Source organism: Emydura macquarii, unplaced genomic scaffold (assembly GCF_026122565.2).
Source record: "Emydura macquarii macquarii isolate MOO-44397 ecotype Brisbane River unplaced genomic scaffold, CSIRO-AGI_Emac_v2 contig_2362, whole genome shotgun sequence".
NCBI lineage: Eukaryota > Metazoa > Chordata > Testudines > Chelidae > Emydura > Emydura macquarii.
The window spans coordinates 432,501-453,674 of NW_027132499.1; the positions used below are offsets into that span (position 1 = coordinate 432,501).

Genomic DNA, 21,174 nt, shown 5'->3' on the forward strand with positions numbered 1-21,174 from the left:
GTGGGCTCCCCATCCTATGTCTGAAGCGTCGGAAATTAGGGTGACCGACGGGACCAGTTCCCTGAACGGAACGCCCTTCATCACTGCCCTGGGAGTCTGCCACCACTTTAGGGAGGCTAAGACGGGCGGGGAAACTGTGACCATCCGGTTCAATGGGTGTCTGCTCAGAACATGTACCGAGGCCCACCATGCCTGGAGCGTTCTGAACCTTAGGCGAGCTAGTCTCACTACGTACGTGCAGGCCACCATGAGGCCTAATAGCTGTAGGCAGTGCCTGGCTGTTGTCGTGGGGCATCGGTGCAGCTGGGAGATGATAGAGACCATTACCTCAAAACATGGCTGAGGCTGGAAGACTCTGGCCTGGGAAGCATCCAGGGTAGCCCCAATTAACTCTATTCATTGCACTGGGGTTAGTGTGGACTTCTGCTCATTTATGCTCGTTGCTGCATGTGGAGCAAGTGAGGATAACGCTCTTCTGCGCTTGGGACCTGGACCTGCCCCTGATCAGCCAATCGTCTAGGTAAGGAAAAATTTGCACAACTTTTGGTCTCAGGTGGGCAGCCACTACCGCGACTGGGCACCGTGCAACATCGCCGGCACTGAAGAGGAAGAAGCAGCGTGCGGAGCGCAGACACTCCCCTGCGCCATCGGTTTGGGCAGGGTCGAGTACAGAGATGCACCAGACCCGGCCCGTCGAGACTTCTCCGGTATCTGCATCTCCCGTCAGGGAGCCTCCCCTGACTCCTGGGAATGGGAGAGTGCCCCTGCCGACGCTGTCGACACCGGAGGCTTTTCAGGCGGCAAGAGCCTTGTTGGACCTCTGCCCCCACCACTCCCCCCGCTGAGGGAGAAGGGGCCAGTGTCACAGGGGAAACCCGCTTTGGGTCCCCCTGAATGGCGGAGGAGATGCCCAGTACGGGGAGGAAGACGTCCTGCCGGACGGTCTCCATCGGTAGAGCAGAGCCGCTCCCCTAGTAGTCACTCCAGGTCGGCATCGTCGAGCCGACCTGCTCCAGCACAGGACATGGAGTCTCCCTCTAGATGCTGACGTCAATCCTCGGCACCGGAGGCAGCGCATGCCAGGAGATGGCACCGGTCGAGGTCTGCCAGGCGGCGCTTGCACAGCTCCCGTTTCAGCTCCCTGGCACTGAGGAGTTCGCTCGTACCTAGATGGTGCAGAACCAGGTCGCCGTCAGAGGAACCGGCACAGATGAGTTCGCCCGTACCAATCTGGTCATTGGAGGACCCAGCACCTCAGAGTTCGCGGCACGGAACACAGTCACCAGAGTCTGGCTCGGTACTGAGGAGTTCGGGATGGCGCCAAGCTCTGTCACCGAAGGTGTTTGCAGAGCCGCAAGGCAAGCGGCAGCAGAAATCATCGGTACCGAGATGACACTCCGGTACCTCTAGCTCTTCAGAGCGCACCCCTGCTTGTCGGCACTGTTCGCGGCGACGGAGGCAGTCCTCAATGTCCTCCAGGTTGGAGGGATCAAGAGGGCGGTCCCGGGCACGAAAAAAGCCTTCCTGGGTCGCCCCTATGTCAAAGGTGACCTAGAAGAAATATTACGTCCCAACCGAGAGGTTTAAGTATTTGTGCGTACACCCCGCCCCGGGAACCCTGGTAGTAGACGCAGCTGACCAACGAGACAGACAAGGTCAGCCAGGGTCGGCTCCCAAGAACAAGGACAATAAGAAGCTGGAGAAAGATTGTTTGGGAGAAAAAATTATTCCACAGCAAGCCTGCAGTTCACGATTGCCAACCATCAGGCCCTCCTGGGCAGATATAATTTCAACCTGTGGGACTCCCTCAGGCAGTTCACTGAGGCCCAGCCCCAGGACCAGGCTGCAGACTTTAGCACTATCGTGGAGGAAGGAACCACAGTAGCAAGCAGTGCTCCAGACGTCCTGTGACGCTGCTGACTCGGCGAGCAGGGCCATAGCCTCCACCATCTGAATGCGAAGGTGCTCATGGCTGCAATCCTTGGGCCTGTCCCAGGAGGTGCAACAGTCTATCCAGGACGTCCGCCCACGCCGAGGGAGAAGGGGCCCGTGTACATAGCTCTTCAAATTTGTTAGTTAGTAAGGTTTCTTTTTGTTTCTCCCCCTTGTGTGCGGCACGCCCCCGCCCCGAGGAACTATGCCCCGACAAGCAGGCTTCAAGAAGCTGCACTGAGGCTAATAAATATGCCTTGTGTCCAAACATATCTAACTTTTTAGGATCCTTGTTCTAAGTGTCGTTAGCAGATTCTGATTTTCTCATACTGTGGAGAGAATCAACAACCTGTGTTTGGGTGGGTGTAAAAGTGCTCAAAGCTGATACCATTCCTCTATTCACTTGGAGGCGGCAGGAAGTATGTCTGGGGTCTGACATAGCCCTATAGCTGGTTCCAGGATCCCCTAATTAACAAGGAGGGCAATCACAACTGGTATTGTCATGATCAGAACGTTGAAGAATTTGAGGCACTTTTCTTGTATAAATGTAGTCTCTATCTACGATCAAGGTGACATGTTATGGGATATTGGCGTAGCTGGAGCTCGCACCTCTCTGGGATGTGGCTCTCTTACACAAAAGAGGAATCAGCTATGTCTGTTCTTGATGGGGATCAACCCATTGCAGGATGGGCAGGGTTTGAATCCTGAAGTTTTAGATTCCACTATAAAAGACACAACAGTTGGTCTGAAGTGCCTGGCCCTGCTATACAGTGTTGTGTACCAATTTTTTGCTTTTGGATTTTTTTTTTCCCCATGGGGGAGGAGGGAAGAGAACATCTGTTGAATGGAAGTGTGAGAGAAGATTTCATCACCAAAAAGATTGAAGAACCTGTTTAGAGTCTTGGAAAAGAGCAGCTCAGATACTCGCTGGGTTCTGTCTTGCTGTCATAGGTGGTAAGCAGAAAATGAAGGAGGGTCACAGCCATTCTGCCCTTCATATCCTTGTACAGGAGCTCAAAGAGGCATAAGGCACACATGCAACCCAGAGAGATACCCTTTTGTATTGCTGTGGTAACACTAGTGATAAAATTCCATCAGTTCTCACTTTTTTTTTTTTTAAGTACACTTTCATAGAAAAGGAAAGATACAATTATTTTAGAAAGTTGTTGAAGTCTTTATGTATAACGTACAAGTAAATACACAAGTGGGTTTTTAGTTTCAGTATAATCAAGTAATTGAAAAAGGGAGAACTATATTAGTTTTCCTTTTTTCCCCCTTTTTAAAAATTAGTGATTAAACTCCAGAGTACATTACAAGAATTTCATTTTTTCTACTGAATATTTAACTCAAATACATTATTTATAATGGCAAGAAATCTCTCTTAAGTAACAAAGATTTTAAGTTTGTCTTCTGAGAACACTGCCATCTAGTGAATCCCAAAATATTGTTGGAAATAAAGCTTTTGGCAACAAAACAGTGATGGTGTACACACGACAATTATCTCCCTGCTGACAAAACTCCTCTGCTTTGGTGACAAAATAAAACGACCTTGATGAGAGGGGTAGATCTTTTTGTGGCAAACTTAGAGCGACAAAACATCAATGTAGACACTGGGTACTGTAACTGGACTCCAGGACCTATCCCATAATGCTACCCTGACCACTCTGCTCATTGTTTTGAACTCTATTGCACTGCCCTGCGTGCCAGCTACACAGGCATAAGCCCTCCCTTTTCAAAGACCCAGGAAATTTTGAAATTGTCCAGCGTGGAGAGCTCACACAGCTATTGTCCAGCTGTGCATACTGGCTACTGGTAGCAAACATGTGAACCATCTCCAGGAGCTGTGCAAATTAATCAGATGTAGACTCCTTGTTTTATTGTATAAGTGAGACAGAGGTAGATATAGATTTTTCCTTTACTGTTATAATGGTATAGTACTGTTTTGTGTGGCATAAGTGAACTCCATCTTGTTAGTTTCTTGAAGTTAGCTCTTTCCTGAAACTTGTACTACTGAACTTAAAAATATCTTGATGAATTCTCTTTGTATGCGTAAGTGAGGAATGTATGTGCAGGGCATAAAAAGACACCAGCCTAAACTGCTCTGACAACAGAAAGAGGAGTGAGGATGCCAACTTCCATCATGACCCTAAAGGTCGAAGAATACATATCAATAAACCTAAAATGCAGATAAATGATCCTAAAGTACATAATGATCCACTCTGTGAACGTACAAAGTACAGAAATAAGAGAATAGTTATGCTTGCAATTAGCTGGTGATTAACCATCATACTGAACCTGGAAGCAGCATGACACAGCAAGGCCCATAGACTTACATGACAGTCAGCAACGATAAAAGATGGGGTGAGAACACGGAAACTTTGGGTTCGTTCTGCAATCATTGAGGAGCATCGGTTCACAACCAACAGAGGCCTGGCTCCCCCTTGTGTTCAGCCTAGTTGACCACTAGGGTGACTTAAGCCACGGACTGGTAAATATATATTCTACCAACTTGCAGAACTCTTGGGTATGAGTGTGCGTGTGAATGCACTAGCTTTTTAAGATCTTTATATTTACAATAAATGTGGCGTATTGCCTTGTCCCCTGAATAAGATTCTGCAAGTCTTTCTTTTATAAGTATAAGAAACGCACTCTTCCCTGGCCTACAGGGGAGGGGGCGGATCATTCTCCTGGGTCTGTGGGGAGATGAGGCTCTGGGAAAACTCCAAGGGAATCAATCCTGCTCTCCTATGGCAGGCATGCAGGCAGCACGGGCTGCTACTGGGAGAGAAGGGGCGAGAAACTCCTGATGTGCTGTGCAGAGCCAGGGAAAGGCATACTTGATTAAATACTTTACAAGAGTACAGAGTGTGTCACTATCTCAAAGGAACACTGGAACCCCCATATTCACAACTGTCATATAAATTATAATGTTTTGTACATAGTATGCCTTGTGAGGTATAATTTTAAAAGTCTTTATCTGCTTAATATTAATATCCTGTTGGATTGTATGTGAAGTTCTGTTGCGTGTGTGTTACTGAAAAATGTTGTGAGGTTGGGAACACCCATAACCAGGCCTTTCAGGTACAACAATGGAGTAACCAGATGTGCTGACAGTCCATTAAAGGGAATGTGCTCTCCCAACGGCCATGCCAGCGGACTTCTCAGAAAGAGCACATAGACAATGGAGACTGCTTGACCAGTGGGGGTGGACCCCCACATCATAGCAAAAGTTCTTTCCAGCAAGCTGGAAGAAACTATAAAAGAAGAAAAGTGGCATCATCACTTGGCCTCTCTTCCCCCTCCCTCTCCCTTCAACACTTGGAAGAAACATCTGGAGGACAAAGATTTTGAACTGGGGAAAGGTGGTCCCAGGCTGGAGGGCAGTTCCAGCCTGTGTACTGAGGAACAGAAAGATGAAACCTTCATCCGTCAGGGTGAGAAACTGCTTGATTTAAATCCTGTTTAGTTTGTAGAACTTAAGTAGGCGAATTTATTTTTGTTTCTTAAGTAACAAACTCTGATCTCTATGCCTGCTACTTATCACTTAAAATCTTTCTTTCATTAATAAATCTGTTTTATATTTTATTTAAAACCGTGTGTTTTGGTTGAAGTGCTTGGGAAATATATGCTCAATTCACAAAAGCTAGTGTGTATGTCCTCTCCACATCGGGGGAGGGATGGACTGGGTAATGAATTTACACTGGTCAGGCTTCTGACCAGTGCGAGACAGTACAGTTCTGGGGGGTGAGGCTGGGGAGCTGGGGGGAACTGGCTGATGCCTCTCTCTGTGTATTCATGAGTGGCTCCGGGAGCATTCACACAAACTAGCTGGGTTTGGGGCTCCACATGGTGTTGTGCTAGGTGATAACAGTGACTGGAAGAGCTGGCTGCTTGTCACTAGCAAAGCATTGTGAGGGACAGCCCAGGCTGGAGAGTTAAGGGAGCACAGTGATACCCCAGTTTCAGATTGCACCCCAGGAAAACCCATCACACAGAAGTTCAAACTGAATTCCATCACAGGAGAATATATAATGACAAAATTTTGAGCAGAATATTTTCAAAACTGTAACCTCGGATTTCGCCACAGAATCCCCAGTCAGGTTACTGGGAATTCTATGGTTAAATTCTTTTGCATTTCTAATGAGGTACATCTTTGCATTCTCTGTCTCAAGAACTCCTAATTCCTTTCTTCATAGTAAAAAAAAGCTAATTAGTTATAAGCTTAATATATACCCAAGCTATTTCAAACCTGTTATTCAGAATACTGGAACAGAAAACAAATTACTTGTGAATGTTATGTACTTTGTTTCATCAAAGAAACACTTACCCAGAGAGCATCTCAAATATTAGAATCCCTAAAGCCCACCAGTCCACTGCTCTTCCATGACCTTTACTCTGTATCACTTCTGGTGCAAGATATTCTGGTGTGCCACAGAGCGTCCATGTTCTAAGAGAAACGAACAAACAAAAACATAACATCTCAACTTTCACTTACTGTTTTAAAGGACTGGATCGAAACTATGAAATTATGAGTAAAATTAATGAAGTAGGCAAACAAACTAAAATCTGGAATGAGCTCTAAATGTACATTACAAAAGTGACAAGTCAAAAAAACCTGCTATTTTTAACCATTTCATAAAAGGGCATTGTGGTTATCTAGTCTGAATGCCTATAATGGAGGTTCAGGGAAGTGAAATGACTTGCTCTATGCCTGCACAGAAGATTAGTGATAAAGATGGACATAGAAACCAGGTTTCTTTATTCCCAGTGCAATGTTCTATTTACTGGACTATATTGCTTTGAAATCTCTTGCCTAAAATCAATAAAGATCCATCAGACTTGTGTTTGATTTCTTTTTTAAACACAGTTTGCTAGATTTGTTGCAAGAATTATTGGAATAGCTTTTCTCCACAGACACACAGGGTCCACTGAAATTTAAACTCTTTATAATATAATTCAAGCAAACATTCTTATTATACTATAGTAAACCCCCGCGCCCCCCCCCCCTCCGCACCCTCACACCCCTGCTTTGACTCAGGGCTCATTTATTGTTTTGTCGGGAAACGTAAATAAATATATTACATTTCTAGCAATTCAAAAATTCAACTTTACTATGCAAGGTTAAGTAATGAATACTATTAAAGTGATAATTCAGCTGTATAAGGTACGTACAATACACAGAATTAACTGATGTAATGAACTAGAACTGTGAACTGTTCTCTATGAAACATCTGTGCTGTATCACTTGCAGTGTTTGACTGGTTTCACTATCTTGAGACTCTTAAGCGTGAAAATAAAAAGCCTGTGTTCATTTTTGAAGAGCTACACTTTCCTGAAATTAAGTAGTCAAAAGATAAAGCATTAAAAACATTCTTGAGTTGAAATGGGAAAAAGTGACATCTGCATCACAGAAAAGGAACATAAAATCTTATTCCTGGTCAAATTCTGACAAAAGTACTCCTAGAAGGAATGAGAAGCAGTTTAAAGCTTTGCATCTCATCACTAACACTGTGATAACCCAAATACTTGTCAAATAAGCAGATTTTCAAATGGAACACTGATTTAACATACATCTTGCCTAGTGTTTCAGTCAAATTGGTAATGTTGCAGAGCTGAAGAGAAGAATTAATAACTCAAGTAGCAATCGTTTTTAGTAAGTACATATCCTTTTACCTTCTATTTTTGTAATATATTTATTAAGTTAAATTGAGCAAAGACCCTCAATGCCCTTTCAGTTGAATTCACATACAGATCATGGCATCCTCAGACTATCAAAAACTTTCTAAACAGATTTTAGATCAAAACACAACGCTATAGCTGCATTTGAAATAAAACAAAAATCCACACACCGGCTATATCTCCGGGGAGGAAAAACATTTTACGACTCAGGCCTGAGATTTTAAATTGGATATTTATGAGCAAGGAAAATGCTGTTGAGGCAATCCTTTAAAAGAAGCTCTTCCTGTAGAAGTTTAAGTTTATTAATGTTTTAAATGTGACCAATGTTGAAGATGTTTTCCTCCAACAGAACTGTCAGAATAAATTTTCAAAAACACTCCTCTACATGCCCAAAACTTCTTGAAACTGTTCATTAACGTAGAGAAACTTTCAGTTTTTACGACGGACAGCTGGTGATATCACTTTTAGAAAGTATCAGATTGTATTTTCCTAATAAACACACAAAAGCAAATACCCAGACACAGCACTGCTTTACACACTAGTGCCATCTAGCAGTAGCCTGAATGAGGACTATAGTGCATTACAATATATGCAACCAGTCTAAAAAAAAGACATGAAATTTTCAAAACAAATACAAAAAAGCACATCATGATAGGGTTTGTGTTTTCGTTCACATGGATTGCAAAGTGCTACAAACTGAGCTAGATTCCAACCTTTGACTATGAAGACAGAAAACAATGCACACAGCACGTAAGAGTTGGACTCTTGGATTCTGACCTTCAGAACTGATTTGTGGCCAGATTTTTCAGATACAAAAAGCCTGTGAAATATTAGAGCATTGCTTCCAGTTCATAAAAGGTTACTTACCTTACTGCTAACAGTGAGATTAAAATGAGCTGTTTCCTTAACTACTTGACAGTTTAGTAATGAATAAAGTTACTCAGCTTACAAAAGGAAAATTACAAGTGTAGGGAAATATAGTTATGGAGTCCCTGGTCAAACCTGACCATCAGGTTTTACTACTACTCCCCAACCGCCCACCTGTTCCTACAGCTAATTTTATAACAAACTACTCATGTTAACTGACTGTCTGCAACGATTTGGAGGCGGGTGTGTTAACTGTGTTAATGCTGGAATCATTAGTATATGTATCTTCCTCATGCAGCATTCTTCTGTATATACTTGTGCTTTTACCTTTTTATTTTTCTGGATTTATAAAATACATCCACCATTCCATGTTTCAGGAACATCAATAATTTTATAACATGTAGAAAAAATTAAGTTGCTCTGCTAAAATCAATAATAAAATTCACCAAGTTCATAAATGGCAAGTCCCACACCCATACAAAAGTTCAGGGAAAAAGTGACTAGCCTTACAGAATATTTATTTGCTGCATGCTTCTGTTTTCTGTTAAAATAAAACAAACAGAAAACACAATCTTTAATAGATAGACATTTTTTTAAACACACTACCAGATTTTTCATATCTTGGGCTCACAAGATAGGAATTAAATAAAGCAGAAAACTGAAGGGTAAGGAAATTTTCTGTGTAGATTGCAGCTATATTTACATAACATTAATGTTCATCTACTATTGTTCTTTATTAAAACTTTAAGCTACCAGATAAGTCTTTGCTCAGCTTGTCTAAACAAAATTTATTAAACTATAATTAAAAACAAGCCAAAATATTAGATAATTAAGATTGCAGGGTTTTATGATGGCCCTCATCACTGTAGTATCTGAATGTCTTCCATATAAAATCAACAGAGCAATAGCCAAGCCCCCAGTGGACTTCAAGGAGTATTGTCTCTCCTCCCTCTGTGGTGGAAAAAACTAAAAGCATTACTTGGGTGGGGCTACGTAGGAGGAGGAGGTTGGAGTTTTTATTTTATTGGGGGGGGGGGGGGTATTTTTGCCTAGATAGGGGTTATCTATATTGTGGTATTATTACTGCTATCATGTAAATGTTTTTTCAAACTCTACAAGAAGAATTTAACAGCATTTCCTAAAGAGGACCAGACACTGGATTTGCCGAATGTACTTTCGAAGTTCATTCCATAGCCCTCAACTAATGATGCTTTATCCCCATCTCTTACATACTTTGCCTTGTAAAAGACATTCTCATTTCTAGAGTGAGACAGCAATGGTACTTTACAGACAGGTAGAATACTAGTCCCTAACGGAATGAATTTAGAGTTCAATTAAATTCAAGATGAAGTCAGCGGAAATCTACCCACTGATTTAAATGGAAGTTTGATTGGGTCTTCATAACCCAGGACCTCAGTCCTCTAACACTGTCCTGCACAGGCAAACCATGTCCATGCAGAGTTCCATTGGGCTGGATTTAATTATTAATAATTATTGAGATATATTAAATATACCGTTCGCCTATACTCTGGCAGATGTATTGTATCTAATTTGGTGCTTCCACCAACTGGGAAATATACAAATCACGAATTGTAATCTACAAAAGGAGTACCTAATTTTGCACAGAAGTATTGTGTGGATGTCTTCAAAAATACTTAACTAGTATTAAAGTTACTATCACCTGTTTCAAATAGTATTGGAAAATAAAGTAATTACAAAAAGGGCTGGTCAAACAAATCACATTCTGTGGTCCAGTTGTGGCTTAGGACAACTAAACACATCTTTTGCACTGCAACAAGAATACTCTAAACACTTTAATGATGGTGACCGTACCACACTAACTTAAGTACCTTTACTTCTCTGAAAGCTTTAAAATACTAAACTAAAACAAATAGCTAAATTATCTAAAATTTCAACCATGTAACACTTTTCCCTTCACCTTGAAATATTGTGATGGCTTGCCACAAAAGCCATTTCCTAAAGTTTTGAGGGAAAACCTACACTGAACATAGTCTTTTCCAAAACATAAGCTCCTTTTCTCCATATTTTCAGTGAAGGCACCTGAGGGAGAGCAGTACAGAAAAGAGTAGGAAAGAAACAGGAAGAGAGAGACAGGAAAATGTTGTATAGATATAACAGCTTAAAATAGGTATGTCTGCATAAAAGCCAAAAATGAATAAAATATAAAACCAATATGAGAATGAGCATTTAAAAGTCCCTTCTTCTGAGTACAGCTGGTGCTTCTGTATCGTTCTCTTTTCTCCTTTTACTTTTCCCATTTTCCCCACTCTTGCTTTTGAGGTGGAATGCAATATAAATATGTTCCCAATTGCATGCCTTTTGATGTTTAGGCACATAAACTCTAAAGCATGTTTAGTCCTGTTGAGACGATAAGAGTGAAGAGAAAGATAATCAGGAAGGAAATGAAGTGAGGACAACTAGTTTGGAGGAAGCCACAGACAATGAAGTGGAAAACTCGAAGAAAACTGTGTGAGTGAAGAAGAAGGAAGAAAAGGGGAAGACAACAAAAGGGGAGAAGTCAACATAGGAGAGAAGCAGAAAAGAGAGATCCTTGTTTTCTAAGAAGGGTTGGAGAAAGAATGCAGCATGGAAGAGAAAACTGAAGAAAGTTTTACCTGCCAGAAACCCCCACGTTAAAATCCACAGACAGAAAAATTGCTGTCTGAGGGCGAAAGTGTGGCATGTAGCTACCTCAACCCATGGAAAGCTCAGGTAGATCCAAGAAGCTTTGCATACAGGAAGGACTGTGCAGATTCACACAGCATGGAGCAACCTGCTCCCTTACACATTGTGATCAGCCAATCAGCGTGATGATGTGTGAGGGTTTAACCTGGGCAATGGCTTCTTGCTGTTTGCAGGGGATGACATTCTCCACCTTCTGGGCTTACCGAAGGAGCAGCCCTTTTGCTCGTTTGAGTACAGCAACTACAACTGTATAGACCAAGCAAGGGTGGAGAAATGAAAAAAAATAAAATAAAATAACCCACAAACTAAAGGGAACAGAAGGGTGAGAAAACAGTCACATTTCATATTAAAATGATACCCTGCTGAACCATTATTTTTTAATTACTTGTTCTTTAGAATACTTTGAAAGCAATGCAATTTTCCTCTTAAATGTCAAAGTAATGTCAATACATTTACATTTTTGCCATTTTTAAAAGGGAATAATTCTATAAATGAAAAAAATATGAAGTGTGAACCAGTTATACACAAGCTTGTCATGTTTTATGGGACACTGTAATCCGTAGGATGATGTCAATTTAAGTAACAATCATCTAAAACCAGGGTACAAGCACTAGGAATGGTATAATTCATTTTTGAAGGAGGGAAGAAAGAACACAGATAATCTTGGGGGGCTTTTGCTTTAATGTATACTTTTGCCTGGGCAGATTCTTTGTAGCAGCTGTGTTAGTTTGCATTTTATTTTTCAGAATTTTGATTTGTTGTATTTTTATTTTTGTACCGCTCCCACCTGGAGGTAAGTGCTCTATAAATTTAAAATATTATTATAGATAGATAGCCACTACTTCTCTGCAATCACTTGTGTTACAATAGCTCTGTTTTTATAGATGCACTATAATATAGTAAAAAAAATTGTAGTCATCGTAAAATCACAATAAAACCAGAGAGTATAATGTTTAGCCACTAGTAAGAGATTATCAAACCCATGCTGGTAGTTACAAACAGCACACAATCTATGACTGGCTGGTAGATACCACCCCCCACTACTGAACAGTATATTATGTATTACTCTCCTTATCTCTTTTACAATTGGAGTAGCTATAAATTACACACCATTCTACCATACTTAGGTCCAATCCAATGCAAGGTGCGACTAATCTTGTGAACTACTTTTCTGAAACAGGACAAAACATGCAAACAGTATACTGAAATAAGGGAGAGGTATTACATTATAATGTTAAATAATATATTCATGTTAACCCACTTTCTTTTGTTCTGGGTTTTAAAGTGCTAAAATTAAAGTATATTGTTCTATCACACTGCTGATACTGAGTTATACCCATTGTACTTAACCCCACCAAACAAACACACACCACATTTAGATCAGCCACTAAGTGGCAGTATCTACATTTAAAAACAAAATCATAGAAATTACTGTCAAATACAACACAATTTACTATAAAAGAACCACCTAGTTTTCTACAAACAATAAAGTTCTGTTTCTTGTTATTCTTCTTAATTCAGACATTAATAAAACTCGAATTAATTGAATTCTGAACGGCTACCGATTTATAATCATTTGTGTAAATCAGATACTAGCTACATAACTGTGTATTAAGATTGCCAATAAAGATAAGAAAGATCTTACATTCAGAAAAATGTTTAAGTTAAATTTATTGGGGGCGGGGGGTTCCCATCATTTCAATATTGTTAATGTGAAACAGAAATTCAGACAATCCAGTGACACGTGGTACTGTGGGGTTAATTTTCATTTCTGAGCACTTTATCACAAACCTGACCTCAAAAGTTCATGATTCTTTAATGTTACAGGGCAAGCTCAATACATGACATTCACTCATATTTAAAAATGAGAGCTACTAGATTCCAAATATGTCCAGCATTAACTGAATTAGGACAGAATCAAATACATATTTGAACACTGATGTCTGCCAACTGATTTTTAGCCTCAATGTGTTTCTTCCGACGTTTGTGAACACCTGAATCTTTTAGAAATAACCTCAATTGGCTGGTACTTTGCCATGCCCAATCAGCATAATCTTTAGCCAGAGCAGGATGGGGAGAATGCAAGCAAAAGGTTGTTTCCCAAGTGACCTTGCTGTTATTATTCAGCCTGCCACATTCTGTTGTTGTGACTCTCAGGGGTCTGGTAGGTTAGCTGCAGCTGCACCACTTCCATTTGAATCCCCTTTGTAAAATCTCTGCATACTCTGAAGTAGAACAAAAGTTAACAAAGATCACCATAATCTCTAATCAAGTTCATGTCACTAACAATATTTCATTGGCAGAATCAGTGTATGATCTAGTTTAGTTTTAACATCCCAATCAAATGGGATTTTGCTTATCCCTCAGGGCAAAGTCCTCATTATCAGGGATTTTTCCTCTAACATTTACCTTAAATTGTTCCTTCTTAAATTCATCCTTACATGGCTAATTCATCCTTACATGGCTAATAACTACTTTCCTCCCAAATATCACCGAAATGCATTCTTCTACACCAGGCCCATTAGCATCTTTCCAATGTTTACAGACAGGCCAAGAGATACAAGACACATTATTCAGACTTCATCCTTACATGATCAGTAACAAATGAATACCTCTTTCTACCACAAAAAAACATTGGTTGTATTTCACATAAAATATATACAGCAGCATACTTACAGGGGAGATGGTATGGGCCATAAGGTTTTTCAATGAAATGGTCATCATGACGTCAATTTAGATTTTTTGTAATTGTATTTCAATAGTACAGTAGGATAGTGAATTAGCAAATGTTCTTTAATACAAATTGGAAATGCACTTTCCTACCTCCAGACCCCCACTTTCAAAAAGTCTCTCAAATGTAAGGGTAACAGCAGGGGAAAAAAGTAAATTCTAACGCATTCAAAAGTTAAACAACTTTTTACTTCCAAGTCTGAAAGGTTAATATATTTTAACGCATTGATGTGCACAGATCAATGTTTGCTCATCTCACTTGACTCACTTGGTGTTTTGCAGTGCAAAGACTGAAATATCAAGTGCACAAGAACATAATTGTTTTTAAGAAAGCTATTTTTTAGCTATGGTGGAGCTACTTGCGATACATGCTGCCGAATATTATCTACTGTACAGTAGTTTGCTTTAACATCATTCTCCTCTTTCTAGTAAGGGTGTAATGTGGTTCTCTTATGTCAACACTAAGAGTGACTGAGAAGTTGAGCACTGAAAGCAAACATGAATTCTCACCCAAACTTAATTTTGTTTTACTTTTTAAGTGTTGTTTTAAAAAGCCTTACCTATCAACCAGCTTTTTAGCAAATCCAAAATCTGTAAGCTTGATATGCCCTTCTTTATCTAATAATATATTTTCAGGTTTTAAGTCTCTGTAAACGATTTCTTTGGAGTGCAAATATTCTATTGCACAAATAATCTCTGCAGAATAAAACAGTCCTGTGCCATTGTTGAAACGCCCCATGTTGCGCAGATAACTAAAAAGTTCTCCTCCAGGTACATATTCCATTAACATGTATAAAAAGCGTTCATCATGGTAGGTCCAAAATCTGTAATAAAAAAGTGTGTTTTTGTTAAACATTGACTCAATAAATCATTTGTAAAACAAAAAAGATATACAAACTGGGATTGTTCCACTGTCTCAAGTAAAGAAGTATTCTAAAATAATGGATAGTTAATTTGTGGATTTCATTGCACAAGATATCTCCAAAACCAAGAGCTTAGTAAGATTTTTAGATGCATTTGAATTGTATTCGGGTAAGATTTTTCCACTGTTAAATCATGTAGGGGACAAACACGGACACCCCTTCCTTAGATCAGGTATTAACTTTCATGTTCCAGGGCCCAAGCCAACAACTAACTGGCCAGGCTTAGAAAGAAAGATTCCCTTTATAGGTAAGTTTTTCCATAATTGTCGATCATAGGGTTTCTTGTACATCTGATATTGTAGCCACTGAAGCATCTGATATTGGCCACTATTACAGACACAATTGTTCTTTATCTATTAGGACAATTAGTATGTTCCTATAACATATTCAACATAGCGCAGCCCAAATGAAAAATAGTGATCTAAATCTCAAAAACTGCTTATGGCAAGGTGTCTAAACAGAGGAAAAATACATTATCGACACATCTTTTTCATTATTTAAGTCATAGCTAAATAAAAGTTTCATATCACACCGTCTTGCACTGCTATAGTATCTTCCATTCAAGGTTTTCAAAAGGATTTTTTACAGACAGAAATGTAAGCTAGTAAAGGATTATTGTCCTCATTTTAACTATAGGGAAACTGGGTAAGAGCTTAGTGGCTTGCCAGAAGTTTGTGGCATGGCCAGAAACAGAACCCAGATCTGACGACACCCAGTCCTATGACTTACCATAAGACCCTCCTGACTGCTCAACATCCACATAATAATTTTGTCGTGGAACTGCTGCAGCAGTGACAATAAAGGAATTAGTTTTAACAAGACCCTCAGTCTTGACTAGGGTCTCTAAGCACTACTATAAAAGAAATAATTATGGAATGTTCTACACTAAATTCTTATTTGTTGCCTTATTTAACAGGTCATGTCCACCAACCACCCTGTACTGTTCCTCCCACCACATCCTGTATCTCAAGTTGCCTTCCGAAAAGTGTTCTGGTTTTTTTGGCTAACTGACAGGAAGAACTCTTTCTGGTGAAGTTGTTTTTTGTTGTTTCTTCCCCTCTTTGTATCAGGGTGCACCCTAGAAATTAAACTGACAATAAAAGTACCCCCATCCTACAGATTCTCTTTCCTATTTAAACTGAGAAATACTACCTTTCCGGTAGTATTACCACACCAAGCACAAGGCAGTCAAAAACAAGCTATTCAACATAAGGAAATATATTCCAGTTCACTTAAGTCAGAAGGAAGAGAGGGGTTGATCAATCAAAACATGCTAGCTACTCATAAGTACAAGTTAGCAACTAATAATTAAGGCAGAGAGAGAGAGAATGTACATATATGTGTGTCACACACATTACATAAGCATGTTTAGCACACAGGAGCTGCACTCCTCAATCATAGCCTCACTGCATTAGCCTAAGAGAAGTAATGCTATTTTATTAATTAAAGTATAAATTAGAACTTCTGTCTCACAAAAAGTTCTGTACTGAATACAAGATCATTATCTAACACCTGCTAGAAAGTGAAGACACATTTCCCCCCCCCCCCACCCAGGGTGAGCAGACCAAACACCACATTGGTATCCACCTGTATGCCTAAAAGGCGACTCAGTTAAGAAAAACTAAGTATAGTTTGTATTGGAGTATGAACTGAACACGTTTTCTGAGACACGCCCTGCAATTTCTAAACTGAATTGACCCATTACTACTTCTGCTGCAACAGTGACACACACACTTTCCCTCCCGCCTTTCCCCGCCCTTCTCTCCCCCACACACCCTGCATTATAAGGAAAGGAGGAGAAAATAGAGCTGACTGGAAAATGGAGATCCCTACCCACAGAAAATTTGAGAGAGCTCGGCCTCTTAGTTTCCACACCCTAGCTCTGGGGTCAGAGAGGCAAGAGCTTGGGCACTAAGCCTCTCTGGCCTTAGAGCTAGGGGTAAAGGCTCAGAGATAAAACCCGGATGCACCAGCACAGCAGCACAGTTTCCATCAGAAACATTTTTTTTTTTTTTTAATAAAGCTTCTCAAAAAAGGGCTTTTCCTGCTCCATTACCCGTGATAGGCTGCAGGGGCCGCAGGATAGGAACTAACTAGCTCTGCCTAAGGCCTGGTCTACACTAAAAAAATAAGTCGACATAAAATATGCCAACTTACAGCCACACTGCTCTCCTTGGGTCGATGGAGTGCGTCCTCACCAGCCCCACTTCCACTGATCTAAGGGGCAATGTGGGGAGCTGAGAGCTCTGCCTCTCAACTCCCCGCCGGAAACCCACAGGCTCCCAGTAGGGTGTCCCCCCACCCCCCAGTTCCAGTCGGGAGCCTGATGCAGCCATGTGGGGACTTGTCCCCTCCTCGGTCCAAATCAGGAGCCCAGGACAGCTATTCCCTGCTCTCCACCAGAAGGGCAGCCATGGCAATTTCACAACTCAGCTGTGTAATTGACATAGCTGCCCGGGCAGGGAGCAGGTGGAGAAACTCTGACTTCCAGACCCAGCTCCCAGCGGGACCGGGAACCAGCAGCCCCAGCTCCTCAGCTGGGAGTGGAACAAGAAGCCCAGGCTGCTGCAAGCTGGGATGTCTGGTTGCTGGTCCCAACTGGGAGCAGGGCAAGAAGTCAGGAAGCTTCTCCACCTGCTCCCCATCGGGGCAGCCATGTCAATTACACTGCATCACCCTAGCTATGCAGAGAAAAGCCCTACACCTCGTCAAGGTGGTTTTCTTTTGTCGTCGGCAGGGGGGCGAGGAGGGGGGCAGTGATTACAGTGTGTACATCAGCACTGTTTTGTTGACAAAAGCAGTAAGGCTTCATTCCCTGACACAGGAACTCGAGAAAGTACAGGAGAAGGCGAAACTGAGATAATGGAAACTAGCCACCCACTAGTACAGATCCCAACTGTCAGGCCCAGCACAGGTTAGCTGGGTTAGCCCGGGGGAACAAGGCACTGAACTATGGGCCATGCTTGATGTTGTTCATGATGTTACTATCTTTTTCTAACAAGGACGTGGAGGGCTGCTATGAACATGCTTTCTCCTAAATAAAGTAAAATTCTAATGCCATTGTTCTGCCAATAAAATTCCCTGCTAAAGTCTTCTGATACCCAATCACAGAAGAATTGTGCTAAGGAACATTCGAAGAACTCAAATGTGCACAGTCCGAGTTGAGAAACGTATTTTAAAGAAATTAAGCAGAACAGCAGCCCCCTAAACCGGAAGAGTAGCTCAGAGTTGTAGAAAATCATAAAATCAGACAACCCATCTCTTTAAAAAAAAATTACTGGTAGAGGTGAGGGGGCAAAATTTAACCAAGAATGGAAGACCTGGATGACTTGAATGTGAATAGCGCACTTCATTATTTGTGTAGACATTTTTACATCATTTAGCAAAAATTAAAAGAAGTGCCAACAGCAGATCCATAAACTAGTGAGACTGGAAGTGTTTAACTAGTTTTTAAACTAAGGTGCCATTGACTTAATGATAAAACCAGTACATACACCATGAGATTTAGATTTTATTTTGACTTAAAAAGTTATTTTCCCTTTAAACAAATGCAGCACCAATAACTCAGTTGGCTTACAAAAGATAGGGCCAAGTCAACATGCATTGTTTTAATATGAAGTTAGCTCTTGGGCCTTATTATGTTAAGTTTACCGAGTAAAGACTCCTATTCTGCATTCTTACAACCAAGCAACCAGTTAATACTAATAGGGCTATCAAATATAGGGCTGAATTTTATTCTTAATTTTTATTTTTCTGAAAGCCATAAATATATACATTGAAACAACGAGAGTTCTGTGGCACCTTAAAGACTAACAAATTAATACCCACTTCAGTGGGTTTCTGCCCACGAAAGCTTATGCCCAAATAAATTTGTTAGTCTTTAAGAACTCTCGTTTTGTGGAAAACAGACAAACACGGCTACCCCTCTGGAACTTATATACATTGAGTTACAGTAGTAGAATTCACTTAGGACACATCCTTGTTTCGGTAAGATTTTGATTTTTATCCTAATATGCCCACTAAAGGTAGCATACAAGACTACACTGCCTGGCTGTTGCAACAGTATAAAAGAAGCACTTCATAAAGAAATTTCACATCTGAGCATGTAAATGGAGACTCAGAAGCACAAATTGTTAACTGTGCACTCAAGCACATTTCCAGGTGAAATTTTAGACAGACACTTCTAGAAGCTGAGTTTAGTTAGAAGGAACAACAAAAGTAGTCATATGTTAAATGGAAAAAGAATATCACCTCACTGCTATTCTTTCATCACTTAAGTAACCATCTTGGATATGCATGCGCGTGCACACACCCACCCCTTCTCCCCATAAAGAAATGGGCAAAATAATTTTTAGTAGTCACTGAACACAATGATTATTCAAGAATCATATTTAAATGTATATCCACACCAAGTTCCACTACATTTCAGATCTGAGAGATGGTACAGCCAATCATCACTGTACAGCACAGATGGTGTAAATAACTAATATTCAGATTCCATTTCACCATACTATGAACGTGAGGGCTGTAAGTTTTACCTGATTTTTTTTTTTTTTTTTTTTTTTAAAAGATCAAATTCAGCTCTCTCTCTATGGCTAAAAACATTTGCTCACCATCCATCCCCCAGTATAAGGGTCGTTGTGTCCTCTCTCCAAACTACCAGGGGATTTTTCTACTAACTTTTCATATTGCAGGAGTACCCATAGGTTCCAATCAAGATTAGGTTCCTATTATGCTAGGCACTGTGCAAACACATGCTACTCCTGGGGGAATTCTGTGCCAAAAAATAAATTCTGCACACAATATTTTAAAATTCTGTAAAATTCTGCATATTTTATTTGTCAAAATAACATAATATAATCATGCTACCACTGACAGCCCCAGCCACTCAGGGCTGACAGCAGTAGTGCTGGGGGGAGGCAGGGGAGGAGAGGAAAATCTCAAATTCTACAAGGAACATTATCTGTGCAAATTCTGCATTGTGCAATGGCACAGAATTCCAGCAGGGGTAACATACAAAATTGCTGTCCCCACCCCATAGAGTGTACATTTTAGGACAACTGACATACAAAAGGGGGGAGAGGGGAGACAAGGATACATTTTAAATGTACATATAGCTTTTTTAATTATTAAATAAAATGTAAGCTATCCTCATCTGCTCCTCAAACTATAGTAATCATTAGCATTTCTAGTCTCATTTTAAAAATTTAGCTCCTCCTAACGTCTCTAAAAACAGAAGAAAATAATAATTTACCTGCTAACAGTAGCATAAGTTTGCTTTCACCCCACAGAGACCAGATGCATTAGCACTGCCACACTTATTTTCCATCTGACGCAAAAAGTCCTGGCATCTCACCATGCTAATGAGCAAACCTTAACACTTTAATCAATCATTTTTTCCCTGTATGAAAATTTCTCTAGAGCAAACTATCCATCTAAAAGCAAGTCACACTTATTATTTCAGCTGTAATGATCCATGATCAACTAGTGGTTGATATTTAAATCATACTATTTGACTCAAATGTCTAACCTTTTTAAAGGAAATATTTTAGCCCATATGTCACTAGCAGACCTAGTTTCTGGGAAATTGAATTTTGGTTCTGCTTATGGATTCAAGGATTCCAGTCAGCGCCTGCACTCGATTTAGATTCGCTGCTTTGCTCACATGTTCCACAGAAGAATAGATTTCCAGATCTGTATATGCATTTATATCAGAAGAGGCCAAGAAGTGATCTAGTTAGACTGGAAGTGGATGGAATTAGTACAGCAATGCTGAAGTCTATTACGTTTTCAGCAAAAGGCAGATTTGGATGGCATATAGGTATAGATTAATGCTGACTTCAGCTTCATCCATGTGTACACTCATTGGGAGTAGCCTAGCTATACACAGGATTTTTCAAATTCAGACATTATGTATTTGCAATATTCCTGGAGGTCTTGAGGTCTACAAATCAATTTAAAGTAACAGTAAGAATCATTATGCTTTGAAAGGTGCTTTATTCAGAATTAAGGTATATTAAAGGCAGCAATGCAAATTTCTTCTATTCCATGCCTGTTCCGAGGAAATTACCACTGGATGTGATTATTTAGGGCTTGTCTGCGCATTGAAGGTGCATAACTATACAGTGCTTTAAAGTGTTGTGCTGTAACAGCCCTGTGTAGTCCCTGCTGACATGCTCGAGAAGGTAGAATCATCTCATTTCACAACAGCTTATAAATTTCATATTTGAAAGTAATTTAAAATTTATATTATACTTAACATTGGAGAACAACAAAGTATTTTCTATAATTGTCTTTCTTTTTTATACTATATCACTGCAGTTTATTAGTTCCAACG

General features: G+C 40.4%; 1 protein-coding gene across 1 annotated transcript in view; it reads right to left on the reverse strand.

Moving 5' to 3' along the window:
* Positions 1–21,174, reverse strand: part of PRKX (protein kinase cAMP-dependent X-linked catalytic subunit) — a 116,557-nt gene that overhangs the window by 37,186 nt on the left and 58,197 nt on the right. Inside the window, exons 3-4 of the mRNA XM_067560997.1 lie at positions 14,475–14,738; positions 6,260–6,379 (exon numbers count right to left, since the gene is read on the reverse strand). Of these exons, the coding sequence (XP_067417098.1) occupies positions 6,260–6,379; positions 14,475–14,738 (384 nt within the window). The remainder of the gene's footprint in view (positions 1–6,259; positions 6,380–14,474; positions 14,739–21,174) is intronic.